The 15,176-nt window shown below is 45.2% G+C and overlaps 1 protein-coding gene across 6 annotated transcripts in view; it reads right to left on the bottom strand.

Moving 5' to 3' along the window:
- The window catches only part of QRICH1 (glutamine rich 1), a 62,237-nt gene that overhangs the window by 9,511 nt on the left and 37,550 nt on the right, over positions 1 to 15,176 (bottom strand). For all 6 annotated transcript variants that reach the window (XM_055277755.2, XM_055277765.2, XM_055277785.2 and 3 more), the window contains 3 exons: positions 6,716 to 6,893; positions 6,072 to 6,226; positions 4,057 to 4,171 (listed from right to left, as the gene is read on the bottom strand). In XM_055277755.2, the coding sequence (XP_055133730.1) occupies positions 4,057 to 4,171; positions 6,072 to 6,226; positions 6,716 to 6,893 (448 nt within the window). The remainder of the gene's footprint in view (positions 1 to 4,056; positions 4,172 to 6,071; positions 6,227 to 6,715; positions 6,894 to 15,176) is intronic.

Here is a 15,176-nt window from a genome sequence, read left to right as displayed (position 1 = left end):
TCTTAGGGAGGCAGAGGTGGGAGGACAGCTGGCGCCCAGGAGTTGAAGACCTGCCTGGGCAATATAGCAAGACCTTGCTCTCCACAAAAAAGGAGGGGGAAAAAAAAAAAAGACAAAGTACTAGAGTTAACTTATTTATACACTGTGTCGCCTTACTATAGTGCAAGCTCCATTTTCTTCACTGCTATATTATATTCTCTGGCACCTGGAATACTGCCTAGCACATAGTACGCACTCAAAAAATTTGTCTAACCAGTAAGTTTCCTTTTTAAGGGTTAAGCAGCATACATTTTAATAAATGGCAGAACAGGGATTAACATTCAGATATTTGCGTGAACACAAGTTTTAAACTTCTTTGAATGCCAAGGAATGCAACTGCTGCATCATAAGGCCAACAACGTTTACTTTTGTAAGAAACTGCCAAATTGTCTTCCAAAGTGGTTGTGTCTTCTTGCATTTCCACAAGCGATAAATGACATGTTACTCCCTATCTGTGTCAGCATTTGGTGCTGTCAGTGTTTTGAATTTTAGCCATTCTAATAAATGTACAGTAGTATTTCATTACTTCAGTTTGCAACTCTCTGATGACACCTGATGAGAGCATCTTTTTTTTTTTGAGACAGAGTCTCATTCTGTTGCCCAGGCTGGAGTGCAGTGGCACGTGATCTTGACTCACTGCAACCTCCACCTCCTGGGTTCAAGTGATTTTCTTGCCTCAGCCTCCCAAGTAGCTGGGATTACAGGCACATGCCACCATACCCAACTAATTTTTGTATTTTTTTTTAGTAGAGATGGGGTTTCCCCATATTGGCCAGGCTGGTCTTGAACTCCCGACCTCAAGTGATGCACCCACATTTGGCCTTCCAAAGTGCTAGGATTACAGACGTCAGCCACCGCACCCAGCCCATCTTTTCATATACTCATGTGCCATCAATGCATTTTCTTTGGTGAGGTATCTGGTCAGATGTTTAATGTGTGTGTGTGTGTGTGTGTGTGTGTGTTTTATTTTTTGGTAGAGATAGGATCTCACCATGTTGCCCAGGTGTGTGTGTGTGTGTGGGGGTGTGTGTGTATTTTATTTTTTGGTAGAGATAGGATCTCACCATGTTGCCCAGGCTGGTCTTGAACTCCTGGGCTCAAGCAATCCTCTCACCACAGCCTCCCGAAGCGCTGGTATTACAGGTGTGAGCTACCAGGCCCAGCCTAGACATTTATTATGAATGAGATGGGGGTCGCACTTTGTTGACCAGGCTGGTCCCAAACTCCTGGGCTCAACTGATCCTCCCACCTCGGTCTCCCAAAGTGCTAGGATTATGGGTGTGAGCCACTGCACCCAGCTGCTAGTCCTTTTTTTTTTCTGAGACAGAGTCTCACTCTGTCACCCAGGCTGGAGTGGAATGGCGTGGTCTCAGCTCACTGCAACCTCTGCCTCCCTGGTTCAAGCAATTCTCCTGCCTCAGCCTCCCAAGTAGCTGGGACTACAGGCACATGCCACCATGTCCAGCTAATTTTTTGTATTTAGTAGAGACAGGGTTTCACAGTGTTAGCCAGGATGGTCTTGATCTCCTGATCTCATGATCCGCCCACCTCAGCCTCCCAAAGCTCTGGGATTACAGGTGTGAATCACTGCACCCGGCCAATTTTTTGTATTTTTAGTAGAGACGATGTTTTATGTGTTGGCCAGGCTGGTGTCGGACTCCTGGTCTCAAGTGATCCACCTGCCTTGGTCTCCCAAAGTGCTGGGATTACAGGCGTGAGCCACCGTGCCCAGACTGTTTTTTTTTTGGGGGGGGGGGTGGGGGCGGGGGGCACGGGGCGGACTCTTGCTCTGTCGCCCAGGCTGGAGTGCAGTGGCACGATCTCGGCTCACTGCAAGCTCTGCCTCCTGGGTTCATGCCATTCTCCTGCCTCAGCCTCCCGAGTAACTGGGACAGCAGGCGCCCGCCACCACACCCGGCTAATTTTTTGTATTTTTTAGCAGAGACGGGGTTTCACCGTGTTAGCCAGGACGGTCTCAATCTCCCGACCTTGTGATCCACCTGCCTCGGCCTCCCAAAGTGCTGGAATTACAGGCATGAACCACCGCGCCCAGCCAAAGACACACAGGAATCTTAAAGGCATATTGCTAAGTGAAAGGAACAAATCTGAAAAGGCCACATGCCGAATTATTCCAACTATATGACATTCTGGAAAAGGTAAAACTGTGAAGATAGTAAAAACATCAGTGGTTTCCAGGGTATCTGGGAGAGGGAGGGATAAACAGGTGAAAAGGTGTTTTTTTTTTTTTTTTTTTTTTTTTGAGACGGAGTCTCGCTCTGTCACCAGGCTGGAATGCAGTGGCGAATCTTGGCTCACCACAACCTCCGACTCCCTGGTTCAAGCGATTCTCCTACCTCAACCTCCCGTGTAGCTGGGATTACAGGTGCCTGCCAACACATCTGGCTAATTTTTGTATTTTTAGTAGAGATGGGGTTTCACCATGTTGGCCAGGCTGGTCTTGAACTCCCAATGTTCAGTGATCAGCCCATCTCTGCCTCCCAAAGTACTGGGATTACAGGTGTGAGCCACCATGCCCAGCCCAGAAGAGGTATTTTTTAGGGCAGTGAACATTCTATATGACACCATGATGGTGATACATGTCATCATACATTCATTAAAACTCAGAATGTACAACAGATACAGAATGTAAACCAGAATGTACAACACAATAATATAGTTCATAGCACTATGAACTATAGTTAACAATAATGTATCAATATTGGTTTATCAATTATAACAAACATGTTATTGATAGGAGAAACTGTGTGTGAGGGTAATATACTTAAGGAGTTATATGGAAATTCTCTATACTTACTGCTAAATTTTTCTGGAAACCTAAAAGTACTCTAAAAAATAAAGTCTATTGGCTGGCCGTGGTGGCTCATGCCTATAATCCCAGCATTTGGGAGGCCGAGGTGGGCGGATCACCTGAGGTCAGGAGTTTGAGACCACCATGACCAATATGATGAAACCCTGTCTCTAGTAAAAATACAAAAATTAGCCGGGGGTGGTGGCATGCGCCTGTAATCCCAGCTACTTGGGAGGCTGGGACAGGAGAATCACTTGAACCTGGGAGGCGGATGCTGCAGTGAGCCAAGAATCATTGCACTCCAGCCTGGGCAACAAGAGCGAAATTCCGTCTCAAAAAAAAAAAAAAAAAAAAAAGTCTATTAAAAACAAAAATAGGCCGGGCATGGTGGCTCACGCCTGTAATCCCAGCACTTTGAGAGGCCGAGGCGGGCAGATCACAAAGTCAGGAGTTTGAGACCAGCCTGGCCAACGTGGCAAAAGCCTGTCTCTACTAAAAATACAAAAATTAGCTGGGCATGATGGCAGGTGCCTGTAACCCCAGCTGCTCAGGAGGCTGAGGTAGGAGAATTGCCTGAATTGGGACCCGGCAGGCAGAGGCTGCAGTGAGCCAAGATTGCGCCACTGCACTCCACCCTGGGCTACAGAGTGAGACTCCATTTCAAGCAAAACAAAACAAAACAAAACAAAAATAGCTGAGCACAGTAGTGCATGCCTATAGCTCCAGCTACTCAGGAGGCTGAGGTAGGAGGATCACTTGAGCTCAGGAGTTTGAGGCCCATCTCAGCAACATACCAAGACCATGTTTTTTTAAGAACAAAGAAAAATACTGAATAACCTATGCTTTTGTTCCAACAGAACATGCTGTCCAGAAGGCTGTCTGTGAGTAAAGCAAAAATTACGCTCTACAGATAAAACTGTCCATAATCCTTGTTATAATGATTCTAACTTTAATCAATACATTTTAATAGGAAAAAAAAAGACAGTAACTACCCTGCTAGTTCTGCTTGTTCCTGTGTCCTTCCCACACTGGAACCAGCAGGGTGAGCAGTGTCTCTTCCCTATCAGGGCAAGTAGCACAGTGGCCAATGCTGCTGCAGTCTGGGATTTATATCCCCCTCACCCACATGCTTTTCATAGCCAACCACAGAAGCTGATCTTTCTTAAATCCAGGTGAGAAAGATATCCAAGGACAAGGGAGACTCTTACCAAGTGGAGTGACCCGGGGCTGAACATCCTTCAGAACTTCATGTAGCCACTCCGTGAACCGAACATAATAAAGATCGGAGAAAATGTCATCTACCCTTCCATTTTCAAAAAGATACTAAAAGAAAAACAATTAATAGAAGTTATTGGTAGTCTCCTGAACAAGGCTTTCAGGGGAAATAAATATATTTTTCTACCAGTACTACTATCCTTCCCTACCCACTCACACCTCAACAAACCAAGGCACCAGCATGTGACACTTCCACAGTATGCTTAAGCTCATGTGACTGATTCTCATGACATTCTTGAGAGTTGGGTAAATAAGGCAGATGTTGCGAATGCTATTTCACCCAAGAAAGGCACTGTTTTGTGTTAGCAAAAATCATGAATAGGCTCTGGGGTCAGACTTCCATTAGATATTGTATAAGTTAAACAACATGTGCAAGTCTTTTAATTTCTGAGACTCAGTTTCCTTGCCTGTAAATGGAGATGATGGTATCTGCCTTCCAGGACTGCGAGAGCATAGAATGAAAGCATGTAAAGCAATTCACATAGTACTTAGGTTAGGACCACCAAGAGAGGAAAAAACTAGGAGGCAGACATTTCTCAAGACTAGGCAACAGAATGAGTCCCAACCAGTAAGCCCTATTCTATTATACTGTGGGTTTCTCCTCAAGAGCCTTCGAACACTAAGAAATCCACCTCTGCTCCCTTGAACTGCCAGTCTGCAAATTTCTGTTATGCTTCACCACAGATGTCCTGAAAACCTAACTACATTGGTATATTATTCTAGCTAGACTCCTTCAAATAAGTAGTTAGTGTTAGTGCAGGGAACAATGAGAAGAAGAGCTCTATGCTGGCACAAGACTTTGTTTTGAATAAATTACCTTCATAAAAATCAGGTTTACTTTAACAAAAAGAAAAGTGTTACAAAAATGCTTTGTGAATTACAAAAAAAAAAGGTCAAGGTAATAGATGTTTCAATAATGTATCAGAAGTTTCTCCAGGTAGTAGGATGAATAGTGCTTGATTTCCTGTTTTATTATTTATTTTATGTATTTATTTTTTAAGAGGCAAGGTCTTGCTTTGTAGCCCAGACTGAAGTGTGATGGCACAATCATAGCTGATTGCAGCCTCGATCTCCTGAGCTCAAGGGATCCTCCTGCCTCAGCCTCCCAAATAGCTGGGACTACAGGTGTGCGCCACCACACCCAGCTAATTATGTTTCTTTTCGTTTTTCAGACAGGGTCTCACTCTGTCACCCAGGCTGGAGTGTAGTGACATAATCATGACCCACTATAGCCCCAACCTCTGGGGCTCAAGCAGTCCTCCCACCTCAGCCTCCCAAGTGGCTGGGACTACAGGCATGCACTACCATACCCAGCTAATTTTTTGTAGAGATGGGGTTTCACTATCTTGCCTAGGCTGGTCTCAAACTCCTGGGGCTCAAGTGATCCTCCTGCCTGAGCCTCCCAAAGTGCTGGGATTATAGGTGTGAAACATCTTGCCCAGCTCTTCTTTTTTTTCTTTTTTTAATTTTTGAGACAGAGTCTTGTTCTGTCACCCAGACTGGAGTGCAATGCTGTGATTTCAGCTCATTGCAACCTCTACCTCCCGGGTTCAAGCGAGTCTCATGCCTCAGCCTCCCAAGTAGCAGGGATTATAGGCGTGCACCACCACACCTGGCAAATTTTTGCATTTTTAGTGGATGGGGTTTCACCATGTTGGCTGGGCTGGTCGTCTTCAACTCCTGACCTCAAGTGATCCACCTGCCTCGGCTTCCCAAAGTGCTGGGATTACAGGCGTGAGCCACCAGCGCCCGGCCTCGGCTCTTATTTTCTAAAGTGAACATGTACGTTTTTAAAACTTAAAAAAAAAATGTGTATTTTAAAACTCACTATATACTTGAAAGAGAACTTCCTTATTTTAACTTCTTGCTTGTCATTTTATTAACTAAACTAGCAAACATCCAACAGGAACACAGCTCAAACATGTTCTTGTTAAGATCTGTTTCCTACCTTTTGAATACACAGGAAAATATAGTAGAGCACATCTGGGTCATAGGGTTCACCTTCTCCATTTCGAGCTTCCCGTGTCATTAGACAGAGCCCATAATTCAACTCTGCCACAGCAGAGGAGATGAGATCTTCCTGGAATCGCAGCAGTTGGCGCCCTGCAACGGAAGCCCCAAAGATGAATGGAGGTCCTGGGGGTCCATATCTGGAAGGCTCAGAACAGATACTGCCCATCAGGGTGCTGGGATAGAAATGCTCACTTGTATCTACTGTAATGTTTCGTGCCTATAATGTCAGAACTGGCCTATAACATGAGTATATGAGCCTAATGCCAAGAAAGAAGGGCTTGAGTGCCTATCCCTGGTTCCCACTTCCTCCCAGAAGCCACTCTGCTTAGGTCTGGTAGGGTCAACTCCTGAAACCCGTATGTCTAAAAATGCCTGGTTTTGGGCAAACCCCATATATCCTGCTTATTATGTACACAAGGTCAGTACTGCTTGTTGCTAGGCTTGAATTCAACATACTATTACCGATGTTGCTCTCTTGTCCCCAAAACAGGGGATACCACTTTTCTGCCATTTTGTCCTCCTGTTACTTCAGTACCATTGCATTTTAGACACAGCCCACTCTTCTTCCCAGACACTCACTCCCAATGGGTGCCAATCTGTTCTGAGCATCCTTCTCCAGTTCAGCATTCTTGGTCTGGGCCCAGTTTTTCCATACTTCAAGCCCTTCTTCTGGCTTCAAAGAATTTGGAAGCAGAAGTTCTGGGGAAGGCTGTGGCTGTGACTGTGGTTCAACTTCAGCAACCTGGACAGTTTGAGCCTATAGGAGAGAAACCATGAAAATGTGTCAATAATGTTTTATATTAGATCCTTCTGCAAAATTGCCAGAAAAATGTTATGTATAGTTAATTTATTTAAGAAAATATTTCTCTACTCATTGCTGTCCTATTTTTAAGCAGCTTTGGAGTTCTACTTCTTGCCCCAGGGACAGCAAAAGCAGCACTGCAACTGGGCTAGTGCAGTGCTTCTCAGCCTTGGCTGCACTTTTAAATTTTTTTTTTTTTTTTTTTGAGACGGAGTTTCCCTCTTGTTGCTCAGGCTGGAGTGCAATGGCACAATCTCGGCTCACTGCAGCCTCCGCCTCCCGGGTTCAAGTGATTCTCCTGCCTCAGCCTCCCGAGTACCTGGGATTACAGGCATGCACCAACATAGCCAGCTAATTTTATAATTTTAGTCGAGACAGAGTTTTGCCATGTTGGTCAGGCTGGTCTTGAACTCCCAACCTCAGGTGATCTGCCCGCCTCAGCCTCCCAAAGTGCTGGGATTACAGGCGTGAACCACTGGGCCCGGTCAAATCTTTTATTTAAAAACACTAATAGCCAGACTTACCCCAGAATCTCTCTGAGGGGGAGCCAAGGTATCAATTGTTTAAAAACTACTCGAGTAACGTGGCGCCACTGCACTCCAGCCTGGTGACAGAGCGTGAAAAAACAAAAAACAAAAAACAAAACAAAACAACTCCTCAAGTAAAAAAGTAATTCTAATGTTTGGTCACCACTGAGAACTACTGGCTCAAAGCACTGCTCCCACAATCTTTAATGTGCAAACAAATCACTTGGGGATTTTATCAAAATGCATGTTCTGATTGAAAAGGGTAGGAACAGAGACTCAGCATTTCTTTTTTTTTTTTTTTTTTTTTGGCGGGGAAAGAGTTTCGCTCTTGTTCTTGGATGCTGGAGTGCAATGGCAGGATCTCGGCTCACCTCAACCTCTGTCTCCCGGGTTCAAGCGATTCTCCTGCCTCAGCCTCCCGAGTAGCTAGGATTACAGGCATGTGCCACCATGCCCAGCTAATTTTGTATTTTTAGTAGAGATGGGGTTTCTCCATGTTGGTCAGGCTGGTCTTGACTCCCATCTTCAGGTGAGCTGCCCTCCTCGGCCTCCCAAAGTGTTGGGACTACAGGCGTGGGCCATCAGCCCAGAGCACTGATTCTTAAACTGGGTCTCACCTTAAAATCATCTGGATTGCTTTAAAAAACAAAACAAAACAAAAAAAAAACCCACCCTGGCCGTGTGCAGTGGCTCACGCCTGTAGTCCCAGCACTTTGGGAGGCCAAGGTGGGCGCATCACGAGGTCAAGAGATCAAGACCATCCTGACTAACATGGTGAAACCCCATCTCTACTAAAATAAAAAAAAAATTAGCCGGGTGTGGTGGCGGGCGCCTGTAGTCCCAGCTACTCGGGAGGCTGCGGTAGGAGAACGGCGTGAATCCAGGAGGCAGAGCTTGCAGTGAGCCGAGATTGCGCCACTGTACTCCAGCCTGGGTGACAGACTGAGACTCCGTCACAAAAAAAAAACAAAAAACAAACAAAAAACCCCACACTTGGGCCTTATCTCCAGCCATTGTGACTTAATTGGTGTAAGGTAGGGGCACATTGTCAGTATTTTTAAAAGCTTCCCATGTATTTTTTTTTTTTCCTCTGAGATGGAGTCTTGCTCTGTTGCCTATGCTGGAGTGCAGTGGCACGATCACGGCTCACTGCAATCTTCGCCTCCCAGGTTCAAGCGATTCTCCTTTCTCAGCCTACTGAGTAGCTAGGATTACAGATATGCACCACCATGCCAAGCTAATTTTTGTATTTCTAGTAGAGACAGCTGTTATTGAACCATCTTGCCGGCTGGTATCGAACTCCTGACCTCGAGTGATCTGCCCGCCTTGGCCTCCCAAAGTGCTGGGATTACAGACATGAGCCACTGTGCCCGGCCTTCCCAGGTGATTTTAATGTCCAGCCACAGTTGAGCCATCATTTAAAAAAAAAAAAAAAAAGTGGGGAAACCCCATCTCTACTAAAAACAGAAAAATCAGCCAGGCATAGTGGCTCATGCCTGTAATCTCAGCTACTTGGGAGGCTGCGGCACAAGAATTACTTGAACCCAGGAGACGGAGGTTACAGTGAGCTGAGACAGTGCCACTGCACTCCAGCCTGGGTGACACGGGGAGACTGTGGCTCAAAAAATAAAAATAAAAAAGTGAATGTTTGAGTAATGTTAAAATATTTCCTACTTTAAAAAATTTTTTTTTGAGCAAAGTCTTGCTCTACCACCCAGGCTAGAGAGCAGTGGCATGGTCTTGGCTCACCACATCCTCCGCTTCCCAGGTTCAAGGCATTCTCCTGCCTCAGCCTCCCGAGTAGCTGGGATTACAGTGTCTGCCATCATGCCTGGCTAATTTTTGTATTTTTAGTAGAGACAGGGTTTCACCATGTTGGCCAGGCTGGTCTCAAACTCCCGACCTCAGGTGATCCGTCCGCCTTGGCCTTCCAAAGTGCTGGGATTACAGGCGTGAGCCACCATACCCAGCCAGATTCTAAAGAGATCTTTATACCCTAAAAATATTAAAATTCCAAGATTTTCCATTTTTTTTAGTTCGGACTCTGATTTTGAAAGGCAAGAACTGAGTCACCACATGTTCAAAGAATGTGCTTCAGCTGGGTGCAGTGGCTCACACCTGTAATCCCAGCACTCTGGAGGCCGAGGCAGGCAGATCACTTCAGGTCAGGAGTTGGAGACCAGCCTGGCCAACATGCTGAAACCCTGTCTCTACCAAAAATATAAAAAATTAGCCGGGTGTGGTAGCATGCGCCTGTAATCCCAGCTACTTGGGAGGCTGAGGCAGGAGAATCGCTTGAACCTGGGAGGCAGAGGTTGCAGTGAGCCAAGATGGTGCCACCGCACTCCAGCCTGGGCGACAGAGCTAGACTCCGTCTCAAAAAATAAATAAATAAATAAATAAATAAATAAATAAATAAATAAATAAAAATAAATAAAAATAAAAAAAAAGAATGTGCTTGGATTCTCAAAGGTGCTATAAAACGACAAAAAATCAATTCAAATCACCCAAAGCCCTAGTTTCGCTCACTCACTAATTCAAAAAACATGTGCAAAGCTTTACATCAGGCCCAGAATACTGTGATATGTTAAACTACAGTCTAGGGCAAAGAGCTGATTCAATCTGCAGTGTTGTAAAGAAAATCTTTGGCATCAGTTTTTCTCCTTAACTGCACTGGCTAATCCAAGGATCAAAAAAAAAAAAAACCCCATTAATCAAACCATTTCTTTGAAACAGTTCCATGAACTGCCAACCATCATGCCCCTCTAAGACATCTAGCACAGACCAGGAGGGCAGCTGAGCTCAGGGCCAGAGGACCCAATAGCAACAGAAGCCTATGAGTGACCCATGCAGATATCCCCTCCTCCCCACCACCCACAGGCCCAAGCCTCCCTTCACCTAGTCAATAAGTACTTTCTTAGCTCAGGGAGCAACCCATCTTTCCCCCACTGTTTTATTAAAAAGTTTGTCACCAATTACTGTCTTGCTCAAAGCCAAGTCTATAGCTGGGCCCAGACATTCTTGCCCTTTCTTCTATTTTTAACCTGAGGACTCATTCTCTGATTTCCATAGACCTTTGATCTGGATGCTGCATTCAGGGCTCCATCACTATTCTGTCGACCCCAGAAATGAGCACTCTCTTCTTGGTGGCCTGTAGTAGCTGCTGCCACCATTACCAGCAATACCACCCTCCTTGTACTCCCCAGTCACATACACCTGAAACGAAAGGGTCAAATGCAATGGATGCTTTGGCCTTAACCTACTGGACCTTTCTGGCACATCCAACAATGTCACTCACAACATTGTCCTTTGCACTCTGCTCGGCTTCCTATCACTCTCCCAGACCTCCCTCAGCTATCTAGCAGCTATTTCTCTGTATGCTTTGGGTTTTTCTCTGCCAGGCCCTTATGTGTTTGTCAACCATGGAGCTCCTCTATAGACCCACTTCTCACTTCAACTACATGTTCTCCCTGGTGAGTCTTACCCACTTTTCCAGTTTGGATATCTGTATTTGTCAAAGTGACCACTATGTACCTCCAAGCTATAACCCCCTAACCCCCCCCCACCCCCCCCCCCGCTTAATATACCCAGTGGGTACTATACATCTCCAACTGAACAACTCATAGCCACCTCAAACTAACATCTACAAAGAGTATTCATTAGCTTCCGTGCCCAGATCTATTCTCCTGAGTTACCCCCCTCCTTCGTTTAATGGCAACATCATTTACCCAAACTGGAAATCCAGGAGTCTGGCTGAATAAGTAGGCAGTGGCTAGAGCATGGAAGGCAGTGCTTCTGTAGCAGGCCCCCTTCACTGTGTGCTTCCAAACACTAAAGGTCAGTTAACATTCCCAAGAATCTTCCAAAAATTCTTCCAAACGTGTCCAAATGTCTATCAGTGGGTGGAGGAGGCAATAATGCAACCCAGGTTGAAAGCTACTCATACAGAGTATTGTACATTGTGGTGTAAATTTGTTCCTACATATAATGGAAGCCCTTGGAAAGTTTTAAGCTAGGAAGTGACATAATCTTACATTTTATGATTATTCTCATTGTTCTATGAAGAATAAATTGAAGAACGAGAATGGAAGCAAGTACTGGTGGCCTAGACTATAGCGGTGGCAGTGGAGATGATATAAGAGATTTTGAGAGGTGTGATGGTAGAAGCAACATGGCTTGTTGATGAACTGGTTGTGAGGAGTAAGGGAAAGCAGACACAGAGATGACTCCTGGGTTTCTGGTTTGAACGACTGGGCGGAGAGCAGCACCACTTTTTGAGACAGGGAAGTTTTTGACAGTTTTAGAAATGGTGCCAATGAAGATCTGAGGTATTGTCAATAAGTCCAAGTAAATGCTAAGTAGGCAGCTGAGTATGTGGAAAAGGTTCCAAACAGAGGAAGGCATGGCCGAGAGACTTGGACTATGTGTCAGTGCAACACAGGGATTAAGACACAGGCTCCAGGGCCAGCCCATGCAGGGTTGAATATCAATTCTGCCACTTTTTTTTTTTTTTTTTTTTTTGAGATGGAGTTTCACTCTGTTGCCCAGGCCTGGAGTGCAGTGGCGCGATCTCGGCTCATTGCAACCTCCACCTCCCAGGTTCAGACAATTCTGTGCCTCAGCCTCCCAGGTAGCTGGGATTATAGGCACCCACCACCACGCCCGGCTTTTTTTTTTTTTTTTTTTTTTTTTTGGTATTTTTAGTAGAGACGGGGTTTCACCATCTTGGCCAGGCTGGTCTTTAACTCCTGACCTTGTGATCTACCCACCTCAGCCTCCAAAAGTGCTGAGATTATAGGCGTGAGCCACCGCGCCTGGCCAATTCTGCCACTTTTTAAGCATGGCTTTGGCCTTGTCACTTAATCTCTCTGTGCCTGAGTTTCCTCATCTGTAAAATAGAAGTATCAGTACATACTTCATAAGGTTAATGTGAAAATTAGAAGAATATGTTAAACATCAAGAACAGTAGTACTGACAGATAGTATCAGTGATTATCATCTTCAGCAGCCGCAAGAATCATCTGGAGGATGCTGAAAACCATGGCAATGGAAAGAAATCCCTTAGGGAGAAGATGGCCAAGTACTGAACCCTGAGGAACATCAACATGTATGATTCAGAGAGAGGAGGAGAAGGCACCAGTAAGCCTCCTGGGAATAAAGAAGACTCAGATGAGTAGGAGGAAAATCAGGAATGTGTAATAACATGCAAGTCTAAAGAAAATCTCGGCCGGGCGCGGTGGCTCACACCTGTAATCCCAGCACTTTGGGAGGCCGAGGCAGGCGGATCACAAGGTCAGGAGATCGAGACCATCCTGGCTAAGACGGTGAAACCTCGTCTCTACTAAAAATACAAAAAATTAGCCGGGTGTGGTGGCGGGCGCCTGTAGTCCCAGCTACTCGGAAGGCTGAGGCAGGAGAATGGTGTGAACTCGGGAGGCGGAGGTTGCAGTGAGCCGAGATCGCACAACTGCACTCCAGCCTGGGCGACAGAATGAGACCCCGTCTCAAAAAAAAGAAAAAAAGAAAAAGAGTCTCAATAATGGGCTGCTGTGTTGTATGTTGCTGTAGGATAAAAACATACTTGCTGCTCTGAATTGGCTATAGGGGGGGTCACTGCTGAACTTGACAAGAACAGATTTAGTCATGAGTTGAAGGGAAAATTTCACAGCATCTGGAGTCCAGCTTGTGTAGATAATGCTTTTTTAGAGTTCTGGCAATAAAGTAGAAGAGAGAAATGGGGCCACAGATGGCGGCTGGTGTGAGGAAGTGAGATTTCACCATAAATCTGGTTTTAAAGACAGGAGATATAGCTTTTATAAAAGGTATGGCCCTCTCCAACTTGTGGCAGATGAAGGAACACATTTTGTCACTAGCTCCCCTTAAGGTTCAACTTGACTGTCTTCTGCACGTGCTGTAAAGTGGTCCAAGGGTAGAAAAGACTGTCTTATTCATCTCTATTCCCCAGCTCCTAGCACAGAGCCTGCGTAAGAGGACAGAGGGATGTTTGTGGTATATATAGACAAACTCATCTTTCCCTTGGCATCTTTCCCTTGGGATGGAAAATTGGGATTCTTCACAATTTTTCTATTTCTGGTAATAATAACTTCATGTAAATCACTCTAAGACTTTCCCAAATCAGATACAGCCTCTGAAGAACACTGGCCCACTAAAATGAACTCCAGAAAGGATCTTCTGCTGAAGACCCAGACATGGAAATTATAAACAGAGACCACTAAGTACCAAATGAGGCACTGACTTGCAATTGGACCATCAGGCCCAGGAGAGCTAGGGGAGGCCTAATGGGCTCCATCTCTGTGAACAAAAGCTGAGCATAGGGACCTATTACAAATCTACTGGCTGGTTTCTCCTATATGCAGTCAATTCTACACACATCTACTTGATTCCTCCTGTTACCACGAATCTAGGAAATTCCTGGTTTCCTACCACAGATTAGATCAAACTCAGTTCTACTTTAGGAAGACAACAACCCCACCCCTGCCCCCCAACACTAACTCCATTCCCATAGTTCCCTTCTCAAGTTGCCTTAGGCCATGTCCCTTCTGTCCATCCTTGGCTCTGTATTTATGCTGTTCCATTCTTTTGTTTATCTATACTATAAACTACAGTTCAACAGTTCAAGGCAGGGTGCAATGGCTCATGCCTGTAATCCCAGCACTCTGGGAGGCCAAAGTGGGAGGATCACTTGAGGCCAGGAGTTCAAGAGCAGCCTGGGCAACACAGTGAGACCCTGTCTCTACAAATATATATATATGCTGAGTGTGGTAGTCTGTGCCTATAGTCCCAGCTACTTGGGAGGCTGAGGCGGGAGGATTTTATGAGCTCAGGAGTTTGAGGCTACAGTGAATTATGATCACTACCATACTCCTACCTGGGAAACAAAGCAACAACCTGTCTCAAAAGTAAATAAACTACAGTTCAAACGTCATTTTGTCCACAAAGACGCCTCTGTTAACTTTTTAACCTAGAATTTCTAAATTCCCAGTTTGTCTTTGTGTATATGTCGTAATTATTCTGCCTTATAAATAATTTGAAGGAAAAGAAATCCTAAGTTCTTACTTTTCACAACTAGACTCTAAGCTATACGAAGCAAAAAATCTTGTCTTGTTCTATTTCTAGGCCCAAAAGCTAGATATTTAGCAGGACCTTAATAATGTCACCTAGGATAATATGATGTTGCCTCAATGAAACCACCTGGTCAACCTTTGCTTAATTAATCACTTACAGCCCATGTTTCCAAGTGCAGTCCCTTATCTAACTTGTTTGTACCAGCTCCCGCAAACATATGCATGCCCAGGAGCCTATGCCCACTGAGGCACAGCACCTTCATCAGTCCCATAAGACCAGAGGCCCTATATCCCACTCTAACAGGACCAGATATTTCACCAATCAGTTCTTTTAGACAGGGTCTCACTCTGTTCTCTAGGCTGAAATGCAATGGCATGATTATAGCAGCCTCAACCTCCCAGGCTCATGCAACCCTCGCATCTACGCTGGGACCACAGGTATGTGCCACCACACTAGACTATATTTTTAAATTTTTTGTAGAGATAGGGTCTTCCTATCTTCCAGGCTGATCTCAAACTGCTGGGCTCAAGCATTCCTCCCACCTCAGCCTCGAAGAATGCTGGGATTATAGGCAACTGCCACTGCACCCAGCACTAATAGTTTTTTTGTTTGTTTTCAGACAAAGT

Source organism: Symphalangus syndactylus, chromosome 1 (assembly GCF_028878055.3).
Source record: "Symphalangus syndactylus isolate Jambi chromosome 1, NHGRI_mSymSyn1-v2.1_pri, whole genome shotgun sequence".
Taxonomy (NCBI): domain Eukaryota; kingdom Metazoa; phylum Chordata; class Mammalia; order Primates; family Hylobatidae; genus Symphalangus; species Symphalangus syndactylus.
Note: the sequence above shows the minus strand (reverse complement) of the source record. Positions and strands in the feature narration are given on the sequence as shown.